This window comes from Odontesthes bonariensis, chromosome 15, assembly GCF_027942865.1.
Source record: "Odontesthes bonariensis isolate fOdoBon6 chromosome 15, fOdoBon6.hap1, whole genome shotgun sequence".
Lineage (NCBI taxonomy): Eukaryota > Metazoa > Chordata > Actinopteri > Atheriniformes > Atherinopsidae > Odontesthes > Odontesthes bonariensis.
In genome coordinates this window covers 21,887,096-21,904,478 of record NC_134520.1, presented here as the reverse complement: position 1 = coordinate 21,904,478, position 17,383 = coordinate 21,887,096, and the positions used below count along the sequence as shown (strand labels likewise).

Here is a 17,383-nt window from a genome sequence, read left to right as displayed (position 1 = left end):
GCCTCTAGAGTACATGAACGCGCACGAGCACGAAGGTGCACGAGCGCTGTTCTGACAGCAAGCATCGATCGTTGCCGTATTTAGTATTTAGTATATGATAACTATACGGTTAATAATGCTAGGTGCTAGCCAAGCTGGCTCTAGTTTAGCTTCCTGCCAAGCTTCTGGACGTTCACGGAGCAGGGTACGCGCACAGGGAGAAGGAGGGGGAGGAAAGAGCAGATTGCAGTTTGATAGACGGCATCAGTATCCAATCATTGTGAACGGTCCGTTCACAATGATTGGATACTGTTTTTCCTAGATTGTACGTTCTAGAGGCCACTAAAACTTTTCATATTTGTGTCAAAACTTTTAATTAATTGGTTGCAATGGGGGTGTGAAGAGTATTTCAAGCAATATGTAAAAAAATGTTCCAGAAAAAGATCCCCTACCCCGCCTTTAATTAACGAGATATAATCAATGGAGGGACATATAACAGATTTGGATAATGCTCCATAAGCTTTGCATTGAAAGTTGGAAAGTATGTAATCCGTTTAATATTTTAACTTGGGTCGATTGTCTCCTTGAATGGGAGCTCTGCTGATTTACAATGAAAAGCAGAAACAAGATAGAGTTTTCCTACGTATGTTTGTCCACATGCAGGAGAAGCAGAGGGAGGCATCATCGAGCCATGTGGGTAAAAAAAAAAAGAGACGACGTGAATTACACTGGTTCACAAGTCTTTCTAAATATAGGGTTTAACAAGCTGACAATTGATCACACAGACTATCGCAGCCTTTTTTGGGCTTAAACATGCACTCCCTGATATTTGTGCACTAGCTAGGTGGTCCAATAAAGCATGCTTGGGTCTCTGATGGATAAATTCACGATAATGTAATCATGAAAAATCCCTACAAATAGCTGGGGATGTGTGTGTGTGTGTGTGAGAGAGGTGAAAATGACATTGAATTTTACTCGTTCCATGAGGACCTGGAACATTCTTATAAATTCTTTAAAAAAAATACATTTATAACGTCAAAGTTCCAAATTTGTGTGGTTCCACATTACACACACACAAACTAAATAAAAAAAATCAAACACTATTTTGTTTCTGTAAAGAGTGTGCATTGTGCAAAGGTAAATTGATACCAAAAACTGATCCCCAAACTGGTATCACTTGTTAGCCCTGATTAAAAAAAATAAAACGGGGCTAAAAAGTTGCATATTGTGATCAATCTGTGTGTCATTCACTCATTTCTTAATTCCACTTGCAAACCATCATACTTGAGTTTGAGTAAGATGCAAAAAGGCGACTTTTCACTATGCTGCATCTTAAGAAAAAAAACATTTTTTTATAGAACAAAATGACCATAAAACACAAATACATCTGTGCTGAACCAAGACTGTGTCAGGATAGTCTCAGTTAAATAAAATAATTTTAGGCCTTTTCTAAATATCAAAAACAGGCTGCTCACAGCTCAAGGAATTAAGTTTGGATCCTACCTGAACAAGATGAAGCCAATGGACTCCACAGCAGCCCTTCTGACGTCATCGTTCACGTCACTCACCTTAATTAAGATAAGCAAAGTAGTCTTAATATAGTTCCCTCATGGTTCAGTGTAATAGGGACAAACTGCACTATCAAACCCACTCATAAATCTAGCATGCAGAAAGCACCACCTACAGGACACCACGTTCATTACACCTGTGCAATGTAACTGAATCTGTAGATGCAGGCACATGCAAACTCATCTTAAACTCACAATAGTTAATACAGTAGATTTTATTTTTGCATTTCTAAAATAAGTAGCATTAGTCATGAAGTCAGCTACAGTTGTGATGTCTTGGATCCTGGAATTTGATTCACTACCAGCTTGATAAACCTGCCCTCTTTGCAGTGAAAGTGCTTTAAATATGGTCAAACGGAAACACTTACGGCGACATGTAGCAGGCGTCGGATGGCCTTGTTGTTCCCAGAGCCGCAGTAGGCCATTCCTACGGTGTACATACCAGATCGTCGCAGGATGGGATCCTATCGTAGACAGTGAAAGAAAACAGAGCTTTGAGGCAGGGTGTCTGGATGTGCTGCTAAAATCAACATGGGTTAAGCCATTTTCCAAATCTAGCCCTTACAAAGGGAATCCTGGCACACAGTAAAGAGGAAGAGCCTCACCTGTGACATGAAATAAACACAATCTGCTATTTTAACCGTACTCAATAGATCAAACATCTGCAGACTGCAGCAGCAAACTTAATGAGGAGCAAGGTCGTTTTAAAATACACAACGTCTTTTCATACTCTTGCCATTTCCCTCTCTTTGGGAAATCAATTAAGGTCGTTTAGTCTCAGATGGAATAAGTTAAAAACATAGGTGGCACCAATCTCTATCGTTATTCTTTAGTCTGAAGTCTATTCTGTGAGATCAAAGCAGCTCTGAAAAGCATTGAGAATGCCAGTCATGTACAACTTGAGAACAGTCATACCTTGTCTCTGCAGAGGCTTTCAATGAGAGCATCAGCCTCCTCCATGCGTCCATACATGACCATGGCAATTCCCACTGCCAGGCCACGTAAGATCTTCTCGTGTTGCGTCTCCTGAGCGTAGCCCACCATGTCCTCGATCGCTTGAGCCGACTTGGAGCCCAGCATGACCAGACCCAGAGCCAAGCCCGCAGCTTCACCTAAGAAGTCACATTAAATTGTGAACACAGCTGGTTTTCCTCACTAAGCCCGACAGAAAGGCTATGCATATCAGGATGTCCAAATACAAATGACAGATTTTTTCATTTTTGTTCCTATAGTATATTTTGTAAGCAGGGCATTAGGCGAAAAAAAACCAAACAAGACAAAACTTCTCTCATTAATAATTTTGTCAGGGGCCTACCAGTAACAGCATCATCCTGGTAAAGGTTTGACTTGAGTAGGTCATAAACATCCTGTCTGGCTGTGCCAAGTGCAGCCAAACCCAGACCGAGGGCGCCACCATGACGGACGATCTGTGAAACAAAGAAAGAGAAACACACCGTCAGAGAGAAGACAAAGTAACCTACTCAGTGACTTAAACTAGCTGCTGGTCTCAAACAAAACTTATATGCAGATAAATTGGTATTGGACAAGAAACGTTCAATAACTAGAAATATAAATCACTCACATCATTGCTGGCATTCTTGAGTTGACTGAGCAGGTAGTCAATAATGTCCCCACCATGGTTGGCATGAATAAGTCCCAGCGCATACAGGCCTCCTCCTTCCTGGTAGGCGGAGCCAGGGGAGGTGTCTTTGGGCAGGTAAGTGGCCATTAACTGGAGTGCTTCTTTCTCATGACCCTGAAAAACAAAATGACACATGAAATTTGAAACAAACAAGAAGAAAAAGTTTGTTTTTGTCAGAATTTGTTTTGTATTACGCATACAGTGAAATTATTTTACCTTATGGATGACACCAAGGCTTGCTGTGGCTGTGAATTTTGCCCAGTTGGTGGCTCTTGCTAACCATTCTAGGTTTTCTCTGAAAGAACAAGAAAGAATGAAAATAAATAAATAAAACTTTGGTCAAAATCACATGGAGGATGTGTGTTTCAAAATCATTTTAGGCAGAGTTCTCTTACCGGAGGAACTGATCACTTGTGGTTCCTGTGTGCATAAAAGAATTGGCTATAACTGTGGCTGTGTGACACACAGAGTTTCGGACCGCGTCCTGCAGCAGAGAGTGGGAAAGAAAAACTGCTCATGAGGATCACAGAACATTTGATAATGAATGTTTACCAATTTCTGTTTGTGAACATATTCATCTCCTTCACAACCAATCACCTTTGTGTTTTTAAGAATCATTAGATCTGTGTTGTTATTTCGAATTAGGAACTGCAGGTGCAGCTCGATGGCCATCTCCCCACTAAGGATCTTTATCATCTTGGCGTTCTGGTCTTTAGGCTCGTCTTTCTACAAAATAGCAGAGGAAACATTTTGATGACAACTACATCAACATCTACATCAGCTGCTCTATTCAGACAAAAAAAAAAAAAAAAAAAAGGGACTGGCAATTCAAAAAAGGCTGCAGTACAAAGTCTGAGTCACATACCGTTTCTGCTGGCTTTCCAGCAGGGGAGCTGCCTGCCTTGTCGTCTGTCTCCATCGCATCACTGTAACACACAGAAAAACACAACCACGTTCTTTCTGCACCAGTGAATCTCAAGACAAGTTTATTCTAATTAACATCCTCAGGTCTACAGTTCAATGGGTAAAAAGGGCCCAAAATCTACAAATAAACAAAAGGTTACTTAAATGTAATATATCCATTGCGTGCTAAAACAAATGCTTATTCTGACACTGAATAATCTCAACTTGAACTGTGACCTTTTTCTCAGATAAATTCAATGCTCTGCATAGTGACTGTGACCTAGAGTACAAACAAGCCTTTTTTTAATGCAATTAAGTTTGATCTATACGCAGAAAAAAAAAAAAAAAAAAAAACAACAACACAAAAGCCATCTGAAGATGAACCAAAACATGAGTCAGGCTGAAGCCTGGGTATAAGTTGTGTTGCTATTTTCTACATCCCCTCCTACCCGTCTTTGTCTGGTGTGGGGACAGTGCCTGTATTTGTAGAACCTGGCACCGCTGGGATAGGTGTTCCAACGGTGTGCAGGTTCTGAATGACAGAGGAGAGGAACTGCTGGCTGGCACTCTCATAGAGGTCAAAGCAGATCTGATAGGCCATCAGCAGGTTGTCCTCCTTTACCAGCTTCTCCAGAATATCACTCACAGCCTGCGGGTCGTCCAGGAAGATCAGGCACTGGAGTGAAAATTGGAGAGAGATATCAGGCTCCGGCAGATGAGAAAATATTTAAAATTGGTGTATTTAGGGCAACAATTGTGCACAGTACAAAGCAGTACACACAACTACTATACAACAGAAAACATACACATACTACGACATCACAAGATGACGCGTTTTATAAACCAAAAGGAAATTCATATGGAATCAGATAATGTTTCAGTTTATCAAAAACTTTGAGACATCAATGTCTCTCTGTTAAGTTAAATTTTCTTCTATCTGAACACATAAAATTTGAAAAACAGAACAGATCAAACCATTTTACAAAGCAAATGAAGTTTAGAAATTTCAGCATATATGCTTAAATATGAACGGAAACATCTTTAATAATTTGTTTTTCATGAAGTAGAAAAAGAGAACCAAAAAAAAAAAAAAAAACCAAACAAAAAAAAATCTAGTTTGGTCCTTTTACAAGAAAATAATCTAAATCTTTGCTTATCTGAGGAGACCCACTTGTGCAGAATAACTGATACTAAACATTTACAATAACTGTTGATTAGTTCTTCACATCAGTTTGGTAGAACTTTAGTCTAGTCTGAGTCTGCCATTCCATGATACTACCGGCACCATGTTTCACAGATGAGATAAGGTTCTTATACTGGAATACAAGGTTTTCCTCCCTCTGATCAACACTTTTCCTTGAAACTAAATAGTTGTATTTTTGTCTCATGTGTAAAATAAATTAAATATCCCCAACAGACTGTTTAGATAACTGAAGATGGGTAGTAATGTTCTTTTTGGAGAGCAGAGGCTTTCTCCTTGCAGCCCTGCCATGCACAGTTATTTGGTGAAACAGCAACTTTTTAAGATCTTCAGAAAACTTCTCTATGCCATGATTTATCTCTACAATCATCTTGTGAAGTTTAGAATTGTTCGAAAGGCTCTTTAAATAAAACATGCTACGCACTCAAACTAGATTACAACCACGACTGAAAACACCTCGATTTACTTTCACCTTGAAATGATCTGTTACTCCTAGAGGATCATAGTATTTGACACTAAATAACAACATTGTAGCATTTTCCTTAATAAATAGATAATCCTATATGATAAATAAAAGACTAAATAAAATATTTTTGTCCTATTTCTTAAACAGTGTTATCTTTTATGACTTGATGTTTTTGGTCATCTTTGTTCAGATAATAGACAATTTAAGGGAGGGAGCCTCATATCTGGGAGACGAAACATAAAAGTAGCTTGCACAATGTAGTGGTTACCTGGCAGACATTGATGAAATCAGGCTTCTCTAAGTTCATGTAGAGTTTGACCAGCACCCGCAGCACTTCATTACGGAACTTCTTGTTCTGCATCAGGGACATGCAAACCTTCAAGCTGTAGGCAAGGAGGCCACTGACATCAGTCTATATAGGAGGGGAAAGAAATGGGAAAAGAATTCATCGAGAATTACTGATCAAATTTCATTAAAAGCACAAAACAATTGCAATGAACAACAGCAATCAAAATACTAGTTTTTTTTTTTTTTAATGTGAGCATTCTACAAATTTTATGCACTCTAAAATAAGTCAATGTCACCCAAAATAAGTTAAGTGATCACTGCAAACTATCACAATAATTCTTGCAAGACCTAGAGCTATTCAGCAAAAGATTCATATTTGAAACCAATCCATTGCTAAGCACATAAATGAATGACAAGTGTCATCATACTGATTCCAGGATGGTTTTCTCAAAGATGTCCAGACGTCTGGTCTCCAGGGCGATGCCAATGGCCTGCTTGTACTTGTGATCGTCTAGGCAACGCAGGAACATCTTATTGACAATGCCCTCGAGGCGGGGGTCGATGACTTTCTTTTCCTCATCCTCTGGAAGCTCAGCATTCTCCACTCGCAGCTTTGTGTAGTGGTCGATGCATTTAGCTGCAGCAGAGAAGGGGATACATCAACTTCTTAATCAAACCATTTGGTTTAAGTAAATATCTATTCAATTTTCTTCCAGGTCCACAGAAAACCAGCTAAAGAATAGAAAACAACAGCATCCAAACAACTTTATCTTTATTTCATCACTCACCAATGATGGTCTCCACATATTCAGAGTCATCTGTGACACTAAAGAGATCTCCGGCACCAAGAGCATAGTTTAGAGATTCCTCAAAGGCTCCAAGATGGTAGAAAACCTTTGAGGCCACCAGGGCAGCAAATGCTCTGCTCCGAAAAGTCTCATCCTCATACAGGACCTCGCTGTGAGTAGACAAGAGATGGTTACATAGGACTGAAAAGCAGCTTTGGGAGGACATATTTGTGTCACAACTGAATGTAAATTGTTAAATTTAGGTAATTCTTTTAATTTAATTAAAATAAATAAAACAATGTTCTGAATCTGGTTAGGGTCCAGATTCACTAACAATTCTGCTTAATCATACCAGCTGGTAAAATGTGCAGAACAGGAAATTGAAATTGTGAAGCAACATCACACTGACTGTGAATGAATGATTTGTGCTACTACAACTATTGAAACAAACAAAAAAAAAAACATAATCTTAGGCCAATGCAGCTTTATCGTGCATTTCTACGTCAGTTATGGTTTCCAAGATCATCGAGCAGCACTTACATTTTATCTACAGATCCTGAAATCTCAGCCCAGAAGTCATTAACAATGGTGTCGAGCTTATGCAGAGCAAATTCCTGCAAGTAAGACAAAAGTAAGCCGAACACATTAATTTACAGACATTTAAAACATTTTTGGGGCAACTTGGGTCATAATGCATACTTCAAATTAGTTGATCATCTAGACTTAAGGCCCATGTTGAAGATGCAGTCAGTACTAAGTTCCAACTTATATGCAACAATTCAAGTCTCTGAAGAATGTGGACGAGAAGCACTTGAGAAAGATGACGATTTGAATATCACTTTGGTAAACTGGAAGAGTCTACAACCTGTTGTTTTCTTGTTCCATAAAGTATTGGAGCACAAATGTATGAATCACAGATCAATAATTCTATTTAGTTGCTGTCATACAATAATTGCCTACATCATAGTGCAGAGAAACGAACAGACAGCATTTCAAACTTAAACTCTCAAGGCCAACATGTTTAGTAATTAATTAGTTTTACCATAATGGTTTGCCATAGGCATATCATAGATGCCCAAGTCATCAACAGTCGCTCCTTATCAAAGACTCAAAATCACAAGGCAATGAACATTGGTGTGAATTTCACATTCTTTGGAAAACATACTTTCATATCTTCACACATCTGCCCTATTGCAACTATGCAATCAATTCTTACCTTGAGCTGTGGCTCCTCTTCATCAAGGAGTGAAATGATCCCAGCTATGAAAAATAAAGACATAGGCTAGTTCAAATAATAAAATAACTTAAGACAGGAAAATATAATAATAATAATAATAATAATAATATCATAATGTGTATGGCACAGATATGTTTTTTTCCATTGACGCTTGTGTTTTTAGGAAGAATTTGTATTCGTATAGGATGGTTTAGTTACAATAGATCACTTGTATTCCCCTCTTAGCTTACATGAGCCATTACAGTATAAGCAATAATATAGACAAGAAGGTATGCGTCAGGTTCTAGGAACTACAAGTTCACCTACTCAAAGGGACTGTCAAAAATTCTGAGATTTTTAATACATTTAATATTTAAATAGATTTAAAAACTGCTTTAAAAAACAAACGCATTATGATAACAAGGCGAAAGGAAATAATAACAAACAATGTACATGTTTTAAACAAGAATACCAGGTCAACTGTCAAAAAGTTGTTCATGTTTGGGGATCATTTCCAAGATACAAAACAATCAGAGCGGTCAGGATCCTGTACACAGCATTGACGACTAATAGCTAGTACAGGAGTCTTAGCACTGCTATAATAACTATAACTTATTTTAAACTCCAGTATTTACACAGTCTTTACATAATTACAACAGCATTTTATTTACAACAATAGCATTTAGTTAGGCCAAACATAGTGGGCGTTTTATTTGCCTTTAACGGCAGACAAACAACTGCTAAACTCTACATGCTACCTCTGTGTGACTCAGCTAAATCAATGGCAGCTAGCTAGAGTTGCGGCTACCAAAATAAAGACATTTTCCACGGCTCACCGGCAGATGTTATCATCCTTGGTTCTTTAATCCCTCCTCAGCCCCACGATTCTGATTCGACGGTGGAATTCCGCACGATTTTCTGGAGAGTTGACGAAAGTAAACAAATCTATCGTATTTGTAGTAAATGCTCAGTAGTCAAACCAAACGCAGCCGTTGCTCATTTCTTTTTCTTCAATGCCGCACGTCTCTTCCTAAAGGACCTGCAACTTGGCTGGCCTCTTTTATGCCTGATTAAAAAGCCACACAGAAATAATATTCATTATGTTATTAACAGTTGAAGCATTATGTATTAGCATCATTATAAAGTTCATTTAACACTCTGGGAATATTTAAAATCAATTGTTATATTGTAATTTTATTATATTATAATATTTTATTTCAATGTAAGGGGTTTGTGAACCGGCATTTCCTCAGAAGCCTTATCATGAAACTGTTGTTTCAAGAAATGTCTACCAATATTCTAACATTCTTTAAAGCTATAATGTGTAATATTTCACGGACAATGAATGTCTCCATGTCGCTCCGCCATTTTAAAACTACGGGATTTGTAGAAGGACATGTCATCAGCTTCGCATTTTCCGTTTCCAATGTGTAAACGGAAAATGCGAAGCTGATGACATGTCCTTCTACAAATCCCGTAGTTTAAAAATGGCGGAGAAACATGGCGACATCTATTGGGGTGTAACACTCTTATGTACATTCGCATGCTGAATATAAAGAATATAAGAACACTGCACTTTTGTGATGGAGGTAATTAATAACGATTGAGGTAATACTTGTGAATGATAAGACTCAAATTTGTTAATAGACAACGTGAAATATTACACATTATGGCTTTAAGTGAATTTCTGAAGAGGTCCCTGGGTTCTTTATGGGCTATTTTATGTACAGTTTGCTTAAACTGTCTTTCTGTCTTTTAGCTACAAAAGTAGTGCTATTTCTTATAAACCTAAACATGATAACAAAGGCGCCTATCTCACAAGTGAAGGATTTGCTGTTTTTTTTTTTTTTTTTTTTTTTTTGTTAAATAGATTTTGTGCAGAAGATTATATCAGTGATGGTTGAGGAATTTTGCTACTTAAACCAGCTGCCATCTGATTTTCCGAATATATATTTTTAAACAAAGCCGCACAGTCACTCAAGTTTAGATGTGTTTATTGGTATAAATGGAAAGACCAGTAACTTACATAAATACTTTAATGTTTTACTAGATGGTAAAGCAGGATTTTACTGGATATAATTTTCAAAAAATGTTGCAGAAAGTGAGTAAATGTTAAACCACTACTTTTTCATATTTTGATCCTTTAACCATGAAGTGATATCTTAATCCTTTGTGATGAAACGTGGATTCTTATCACCTTTTATTTAAGGAAATAAAAAAAAAACCCGAAAGAAACATTTTTTTCCTTTGCTTTTTTTATATGAGTGCATTTAAAAGTTGAAAGGTTACACTGCTGCTAATGCTATCAACAGTCATATTTATCTAAGGCACAAAATGCTAATAAATCAAAGTAGAAATATGAAAAAAAAACTAACTTTTTGAGACAATAAAACAGGTAAACCCTTTACAAGTTATTATCTTTCCAGTTTTCTGTGCAGCAGGTAGAGCTTCTTTAGACCAGACCTAAGTTATATTACCACAGACTGAAAAAAATATACCCTATAGATTAAAAACAACACTGCATGGGTATCGAAGCTGTATTTTTACAATCAGGTACAGGTAATAAAGCTCAGTTCACCTTAAGGCCTCTATAACGTCAGCTGATATTGTGCTTCAGTGACTACCTGATACATGTTCATTCAAATTAGCATAAACCAGCTGATGCAGGGTGAACTTTGAGTTCTGCTGTTGGCCTTTTTTTCCACTTACGTGTTTGATTATGCACTATACATACATTTTAAACTATCAGGTGTTACAATACTGCAGTGTTAATGTCTAATAAGCCAACATACAAGTTTCTATCTGACAAAAATCTGTCCAAAGGAAATGATGAATTCTGATGTTGAACTGATGTCTTTATAGATACACAGATGCCAAAAGAATGTACAGGGCAGTATGTCAAGCAAGTACTTTCAGGACGGAAAACACGTTAGCACAGAGGTGGGATTTCAAGCACCAAGAAGTTGTGTAATATGCAGTAAGGCTCTGTTATACCAGGAAGCCAACTTTTCCATTCACAGTGAAAACATGACAGTCCACAGTGATAGTCCAGCAGCCAGTGATGTGTTCCAACAGCAATCAGTAGTGCTCTCCAACTGCTCATCCATTCACATGAGGTTCAGCTGACAAGATGCTGGTTTTCAGGGGGATTCCTTCCTCTACACTTCCAGCTTCACCTGAAATATTTGAAATGTTGATTTAGAGTAAAACCAAGGTTAATAATATTGATACAGCATTAGACCATTTGAAATAAGCACCTTTGTTTGCATTTAAGAAGCATGAATTACCACCATCACACCCCCTCAAATTTCCTTTGATTTCCTAAACCTCTTCAATCTGGCTAGACTGTCAACAGGTAAAATGCTAAATAATGAAAAAAAATAAGTGAAGCTGAACTTTTTTCTTTTGGCTCCTCTGATATGATATGATATGATATGATATGATGTGATATGAAGTACATTGCTGCGTGAAATGACATACCAGCAGAAGCCATTGAAGGATGACTATATTTGCTTCTGTTACCCATGTTAACCAACATAAACCCAGGACAATGCTGAATAATATAAGCTTGTGTCAATGGGTAAAAGGGAAGGACATAAAAAAAGAATAGAATAAAGAAAATATCCTGTCGGAAAGGAAGTGCTCCAGCTCTGTCAGGGTGAACTTTGGGGGGTTTCTGCTACCTTTTTGCCTGCAGTTTGAAGATTTGTTGTTGTTTTGGCCTCTGGCTGTTCTTCTTTGAGGCCTGAACCAACATTGGAATGGCCACAAAGACGGGTTCTCTCTATCCCCAGTATTATCTGAAAAGCAATAATAAGCATTTAACAATTTGGCAGCTCATCTAAGCGCCTGGTTTCATGAATACCCCCTTTGTTTGGCGGCCTTTGCAGCAGAAAAAAATGTAAGCAAAAATGTGCAGTCTTGTGAATGTCACAGACTGACCTACATGACACAGAGCACCACAGCTCGTTACCAGATATTTGTAGCCATTTGTAGAGATTATGACCATGAACTCAGTACTAATAATCCCATGACAAATTGATCAGGGTTTAAACTTCATGTTGACGAATGTGTGTCAGAAAGCAAAAATACTAATTTCTACAAACTATTTCTCTCATATTATGATTAAAACAACTTCAGGGTTATTACACCTGCTATTTGAGATGCGTAAACAACTTTGCAGGTATTTTTCTTGATGCTGATCACCGTGGCCTCTGTCTTCGGGATGAAGCAGCCGACCCATATAGTCTCTGGTGAATGTTTATGGAATACTGAGCGCATCAGACACTCCAGCACTTGCGCACACTGACGCGTCTCGGCGCTCTCCTCCGACGTGCGTATTAATCCAATCAGAGCCGGTCGGGTGATTGAAGCACGTTTCGTTCGCGCCTTTACGTCCTTCAAGATCTCTTTTAGGCACACCTCGTTTGAAATTTGGCAGATAAATGTCTGTCTGAAGATGAACACGACGACGGGTGACTCTATCTTTCGCTTCGTGCTGTAAATATTAAGCCTCATCTTTGCTTTTCTCTGAGCGTTGCGCGCTGGCCGCTCCTCCTTCCCTCTGTCCACTTCCGAAACCATATCCTCCTTGGATATGGTCAAAGGTACGTGGGTGCTTTTTACGGCCTCAGTCGTGCAGCGATGTTCACCCCCTACATCGCTTAGAGGGGAGCCTTGGGGCTGCCCTTTGACGATCGCAGGCTTGCTGTTGTGAAACATGTCACGTATGAACTCTTGTAATATTCCAACGTCATCTCCGTCCACCTCTATACTCTTGCTGGCATCACTGACAAGATAAATCCTCTCTTTACCTCCGATCTGCGCAACAAGCTTTTGAAATTCCCTCTCCTCCTCAGTTAGAGCATCCGATTCTGCCATTTTCGCGCAGTCAGGGCTGCGCGGATCCGCTTTAATTACCACAAGATATTAAAGCTTTCAAACCTTCCTCCGCGCCTATGAAGAGAGGCTTCGTCACGGTCACTGGAAACACCATTAGGGAGGGTGAGGGTTAAGGCCACGTGTTTCTATTGGTTTATCTATTTAGTGGGTGGAGCTAATAGCCAATAACGGTTTGGGTTGTTCGAAGGTGATGAAGTTAATCTTTAATAGATAGCTGAAGTATTTATTCAGGAATACTTTGACATTCATTCTTTAAGAAGATTATAACATTAGTAATACAGACTGAAAGAAGAAGGTGTGCAGTTCTGTTTGCATAAATATCTTGGAAATAATTCAAAGTTGTGAGATGGCTGGTGGATGATGAAATCTCAGGGAGGTCACTCTCTTCATTCCCACTATTCGCATGGAAAAGAGTCCTGACTCCTCTCCAGTGCTGAAGATGTCCGACTTTCAAAGAAAAAAAGGAGAAGAAAAGAAGACATGAGAACCGTGAGGACAAATACAAGGACTTTAACCTCCTTTTTGTTACAATAGCCTCTGCTGTGTTTCACTTCACTGTAAGATCAAAAAGCCGTTCACCCTGAAACCCTAATCATCAAAAGTCTGCTGAGGTCTCCAGACTTAAATCCTTTAATCCACTCATACCAGATTTGTTATTAAAAGGTGCTGCGAGTTTGAAATACCACTGCGTTCCTTTACTGATTTCAAAATAAAACTGCTGAAGCGGCTGTGTCTTTGTGTGTTTTTCATCATTGTTTGCTGATGATTAAATGACAAATAGTAAAATCAGACCAAAACCAATACACCGGTTCCAGCCAGTGACCTTTAGACTGGCTGAGCATTGATTTTTATTGGGTGGTGTGCAAGTTGTTTAGCATTTCTTCAAAGAAAACATTCAGGCTCTTGCTTCATCATGTTGACATAATCTAACTGTAGAGGACACTTCAGTTTCCGAAGTCACCGGTCAAATGTCTGGTGTGTGCAATTAATTATGTTAATTAGACAGAGTCTTTGGTTGGATTGTTTTAATTTTACAGCCTTATTTATATTCTACACATCTTAAAGTGTTCCTACATTGTTCGTATAATGCATCCTGGGGTCAACACACTGACCTCTTTGATGAGCAGAAGGAGGTGCTGAGGATCAAGAAGCTCACTTGGACCACTGAGAGAGACACGGAGACTCAAGCGAACTGTAAAAAAAAGTTAAGTTAAACAGGCTAAAAGCAATTCCTCTTTATCATTCTTGATACTTACGCCAACTGTTTGGACAGATTTACACGTTTGTTCTGACTTCTCAAGATCCTACATTGTACATATCAGAAGTTACAGACACTGACATACTGAGTGTATGGAAACCATACACCTTAAATTCGAACTAGATTGTAGCTAACCTCACCGGCAAAAAGAAAAAGTCTTCTGGTTGAAAACTTTATGCATGACAGTACGACTTCTATACAGTTATAAATACACATGCTCCATCTATAACATAGTGCAAGAGTTTTAGTTTGCATTTCAGTTCCTACATACTATACAGCTAAAACTGGAGTTAAATGCTCAGAAAACTAAGTTTGTGGTTTTGTCACATTTTTTTGTGTTGTGATCATTATAACGTTTTTACATCAGATGGTTAATTGAGTGGAAGGCTACAGTTATACTGTTCTAAGATGGGCTTATGTTTGGACAAGAAGCTCTTGTTTAATGTCCACAGTGCTTATCTAGTTAAAAAGATTACAGGTAAGATTTACCCTTTTAATGCCATGAAAACACTGGCGGAAGCCACCTTTTTGCCTGTAAATGTTGACTGTGGTCATTAGAATATTCCTTCATTTTACACAGCCTTGATTCAGAGGTTCATGCATCCTTGTGTTTCATTAAAATTGCAAAGCCTCTTGCTCATCACTGTATTGTCTGTGACTTGGTGTGTTGGACATTACTGGTGGCTTACAGACAAAAGCACTGATATAGTTTTTCCATAAAGCAATGATGGCTAAACAAGCAGCTTAGCTTAGTTTACTTTGTCCAAACTGTAGCCATTATCAGCTACACTCAGCTAAATTGTTGCCTCTTAATGTACCCTTGGCTTTAACAGAGTTAGGGAAAAACGCAATTTACCGTACACCTTGGACACGGAATAACCCGCAGAGAAAATTAAAGTTAGAAACTCCTACATTCGTTGATGAATTTTGGGGAATTGGGAAAAACTAAAGAAGTTGTGCAGGTGTTTTTCTTGAAAAGTCACAGATATTTTACGTGATGATGTGTGTTTGATGTTCATTTTTATGTACTGAATAAATGCTGATTGTAATTTAATAATAACTTTCTAATGTATCCAAGTCTCTCCTGAAAAAGAGCTTTATATGTTAAGGGGCCAACTGCTTGAATAAAGAAAAAAATAATAAATCAATAAAAAGATTTTCCTTGTCAGTCAGTGCTTGACTCACAGTAAATTGAAATTGAAAAAATTATATATATATTTAAATCAAATGTACATGTCAAACAAAATCTGCCCTGAGTAAGAGCAGTTAAAAGAAAACCAATGAAAGCCCAATGTTGCCATGGCACTGAGTGTATGAAATCCTTGAACCAAGTGCTTTTATCTCTCAACCAACAAAAATGTAGGTAAGAGGCAAGTTCAGCTCAGTTTATCTTCATCTGAGATAAAACATTTTAATTTCTTCGTGTTGGGAGGAACTGAGTGAGATGGTGTGGTGCAGTTTGCACAACCTGTGATTTTCTTGTCTGATATCAGTTGGCGGAGAGAGGAGAGGTGAGTGGCAGTCAGAGTCTTCACAGAGTCTACAGCGTTAGCGGAGTCGAACACAGAGCTTCTTCTTGTTCTCCTGGGGTTATATTCAGTCACATTGGTGTCATGTGGAATCTGCAGTGGCGCCAACAGCGCTATGGACACAAGAAAACAAGGGGAAAAAAACATTTATTTGTGATCTTTTGATCTTAAAACTGATGAAAAGTTCAATGTGGGATGAATGAGCTGCTGCAGTGCATCAATATTAACTTGACGTATTTTCCTTTTTATACAGGTTAAGAGAAACACTGATGACCTAAAGGCAGTTCCATTTTTCAGGTAATTGTTTACTGAGTTCATTACATATTTTAGTCTCTCAACTTATACATGATTAGAAACAAGTGTTTAAACCCAGAACCCATTTGAAGGGCAGTGTATGCCAAGAAAATCACAGAAGCCTTTTTTCAAGGACAAATGAGTAAAAATCCCCAAAACAAGAAATACAAAAAATGCTCATCAGGTGTCGTACAAAGGAATTGTTGTTGAGGACAGACCGGTAGATCAGCCAAGACTTTGATTGAAACACTATACCGGTTTTCTTCTTTTTGTTCAACTTGAAAAAGACGAAAATTGGAATTAAAAGTAGAGTTAATCTGAAAAGAAAAGTCTCTTTAAATGTATGCCTTTTGGATATCAGTTAAACTTGTATTCACTTAATTCCCAGTGTCAGTTTTGATCTTGGGTGCCCAAACACGCATCTCTGTAGCACTTTCCTGCTTCTAATGATACGTACCTAAAAATGATTGTTGATTTAAAAGTGTGAAATGCTTACCAGCAAATATGGTTCCAAAAAGAAGTAAAAACAGCCATCCCTGCAGAGCCCCGAGACAAACCTCGCTGTTTCTCATAGTGAGCAGAAAAGCAAACAAAGCACTGGAAACTGTTTCTGGGAAGACATATTATGATGTCCCAGTTTTAAACAGCACATAATAGACCAGAATGAGAATAATGGGTGTTACATTTCAGACAGGTTTGACTGTTCTCACAAATTGTATGATGTAGAGGATTGACAATAGTGAGTGATACTGAAGCAACACCAGCAGCTTGGCTTCCTATTGCTGATATGAGGGATTCATTATCAAAAAGATCAAGCAACGTACAGGCCATGAGTCATGAATGAGGAGGCGGAAATCCTCGGTGTGTGTGCGTAATAATAGAGGAAAAAACAACATGCTTGTGAACTTTGCAACATAAAAAGTGTGCCAGTGAAAGAAGATAGTGGTGGGTGATTGCAGGATTGTTTCCAGATAAAGATTAACCCTTTCACAACATCCAGCCAAGTGAAAAACATTAAGGCAGTGGGTTTATCATTATCCAAGTTCACTATAAAGTTAAGACTTATCGAGAGCAAACAAGCATAAACAGCATCTATAAATCACTTGGAGACAGTTAGTAGCATGGCCATGCCTGGTTTCCGGTGTCACTGGTGTTTACTGATCATGTGTCAGATGGCAGCATCAGACAGATGAGCTCAGATGTTTATAGCCATGTCCTGTCTTAATAGATTTGGGCAGTGTAGGAAATAAGTCTAAATAGACAACGACCCAAAACAAATTGTGAAAGCCATCTTTGATTTTTTTGAAAGCAATGAAGTGGACGATTTAGTATTGGTTGAGTCACTCGCC

The 17,383-nt window shown here is 38.3% G+C and overlaps 2 protein-coding genes across 2 annotated transcripts in view; both read right to left on the bottom strand.

Annotated features, from left to right (window-relative positions):
- The window catches only part of psmd1 (proteasome 26S subunit, non-ATPase 1), a 34,038-nt gene extending 24,953 nt beyond the window's left edge, over positions 1-9,085 (bottom strand). The window contains exons 1-16 of the mRNA XM_075485523.1: positions 8,888-9,085; positions 8,052-8,095; positions 7,376-7,449; positions 6,836-7,005; positions 6,476-6,684; positions 6,028-6,171; positions 4,542-4,768; positions 4,055-4,115; positions 3,787-3,915; positions 3,585-3,673; positions 3,406-3,484; positions 3,130-3,303; positions 2,863-2,974; positions 2,463-2,659; positions 1,916-2,011; positions 1,483-1,547 (exon numbers count right to left, since the gene is read on the bottom strand). Of these exons, the coding sequence (XP_075341638.1) occupies positions 1,483-1,547; positions 1,916-2,011; positions 2,463-2,659; positions 2,863-2,974; positions 3,130-3,303; positions 3,406-3,484; positions 3,585-3,673; positions 3,787-3,915; positions 4,055-4,115; positions 4,542-4,768; positions 6,028-6,171; positions 6,476-6,684; positions 6,836-7,005; positions 7,376-7,449; positions 8,052-8,095; positions 8,888-8,903 (1,886 nt within the window). The 5' untranslated portion in view covers positions 8,904-9,085. The remainder of the gene's footprint in view (positions 1-1,482; positions 1,548-1,915; positions 2,012-2,462; positions 2,660-2,862; positions 2,975-3,129; positions 3,304-3,405; positions 3,485-3,584; positions 3,674-3,786; positions 3,916-4,054; positions 4,116-4,541; positions 4,769-6,027; positions 6,172-6,475; positions 6,685-6,835; positions 7,006-7,375; positions 7,450-8,051; positions 8,096-8,887) is intronic.
- Positions 9,086-10,104: 1,019 nt separating this feature from the next.
- Positions 10,105-13,243, bottom strand: LOC142400555 (uncharacterized). Its single transcript, XM_075485540.1, has 3 exons — positions 12,203-13,243; positions 11,735-11,851; positions 10,105-11,227 (listed from the first exon to the last, which is right to left on the bottom strand). Exons 1-3 carry the CDS (start codon positions 12,930-12,932, stop codon positions 11,151-11,153), a joined length of 924 nt encoding a protein of 307 aa, XP_075341655.1. The 5' UTR covers positions 12,933-13,243; the 3' UTR covers positions 10,105-11,150.
- Positions 13,244-17,383: the final 4,140 nt, after the last annotated feature.

Bases quoted from the DNA above. Each gene is read 5' to 3' on its own strand.
- LOC142400555 (XM_075485540.1), bottom strand. From the start codon at position 12,932: ATGGCAGAATCGGATGCTCTAACTGAGGAGGAGAGGGAATTTCAAAAG. The intron at 11,852-12,202 runs GTGTAATAACCC...ATTGCTTTTCAG, and splicing joins TTACGCATCTCAAATAGCAG to ATAATACTGGGGATAGAGAG. The intron at 11,228-11,734 runs GTAGCAGAAACC...CAAATATTTCAG, and splicing joins TTCAAACTGCAGGCAAAAAG to GTGAAGCTGGAAGTGTAGAG.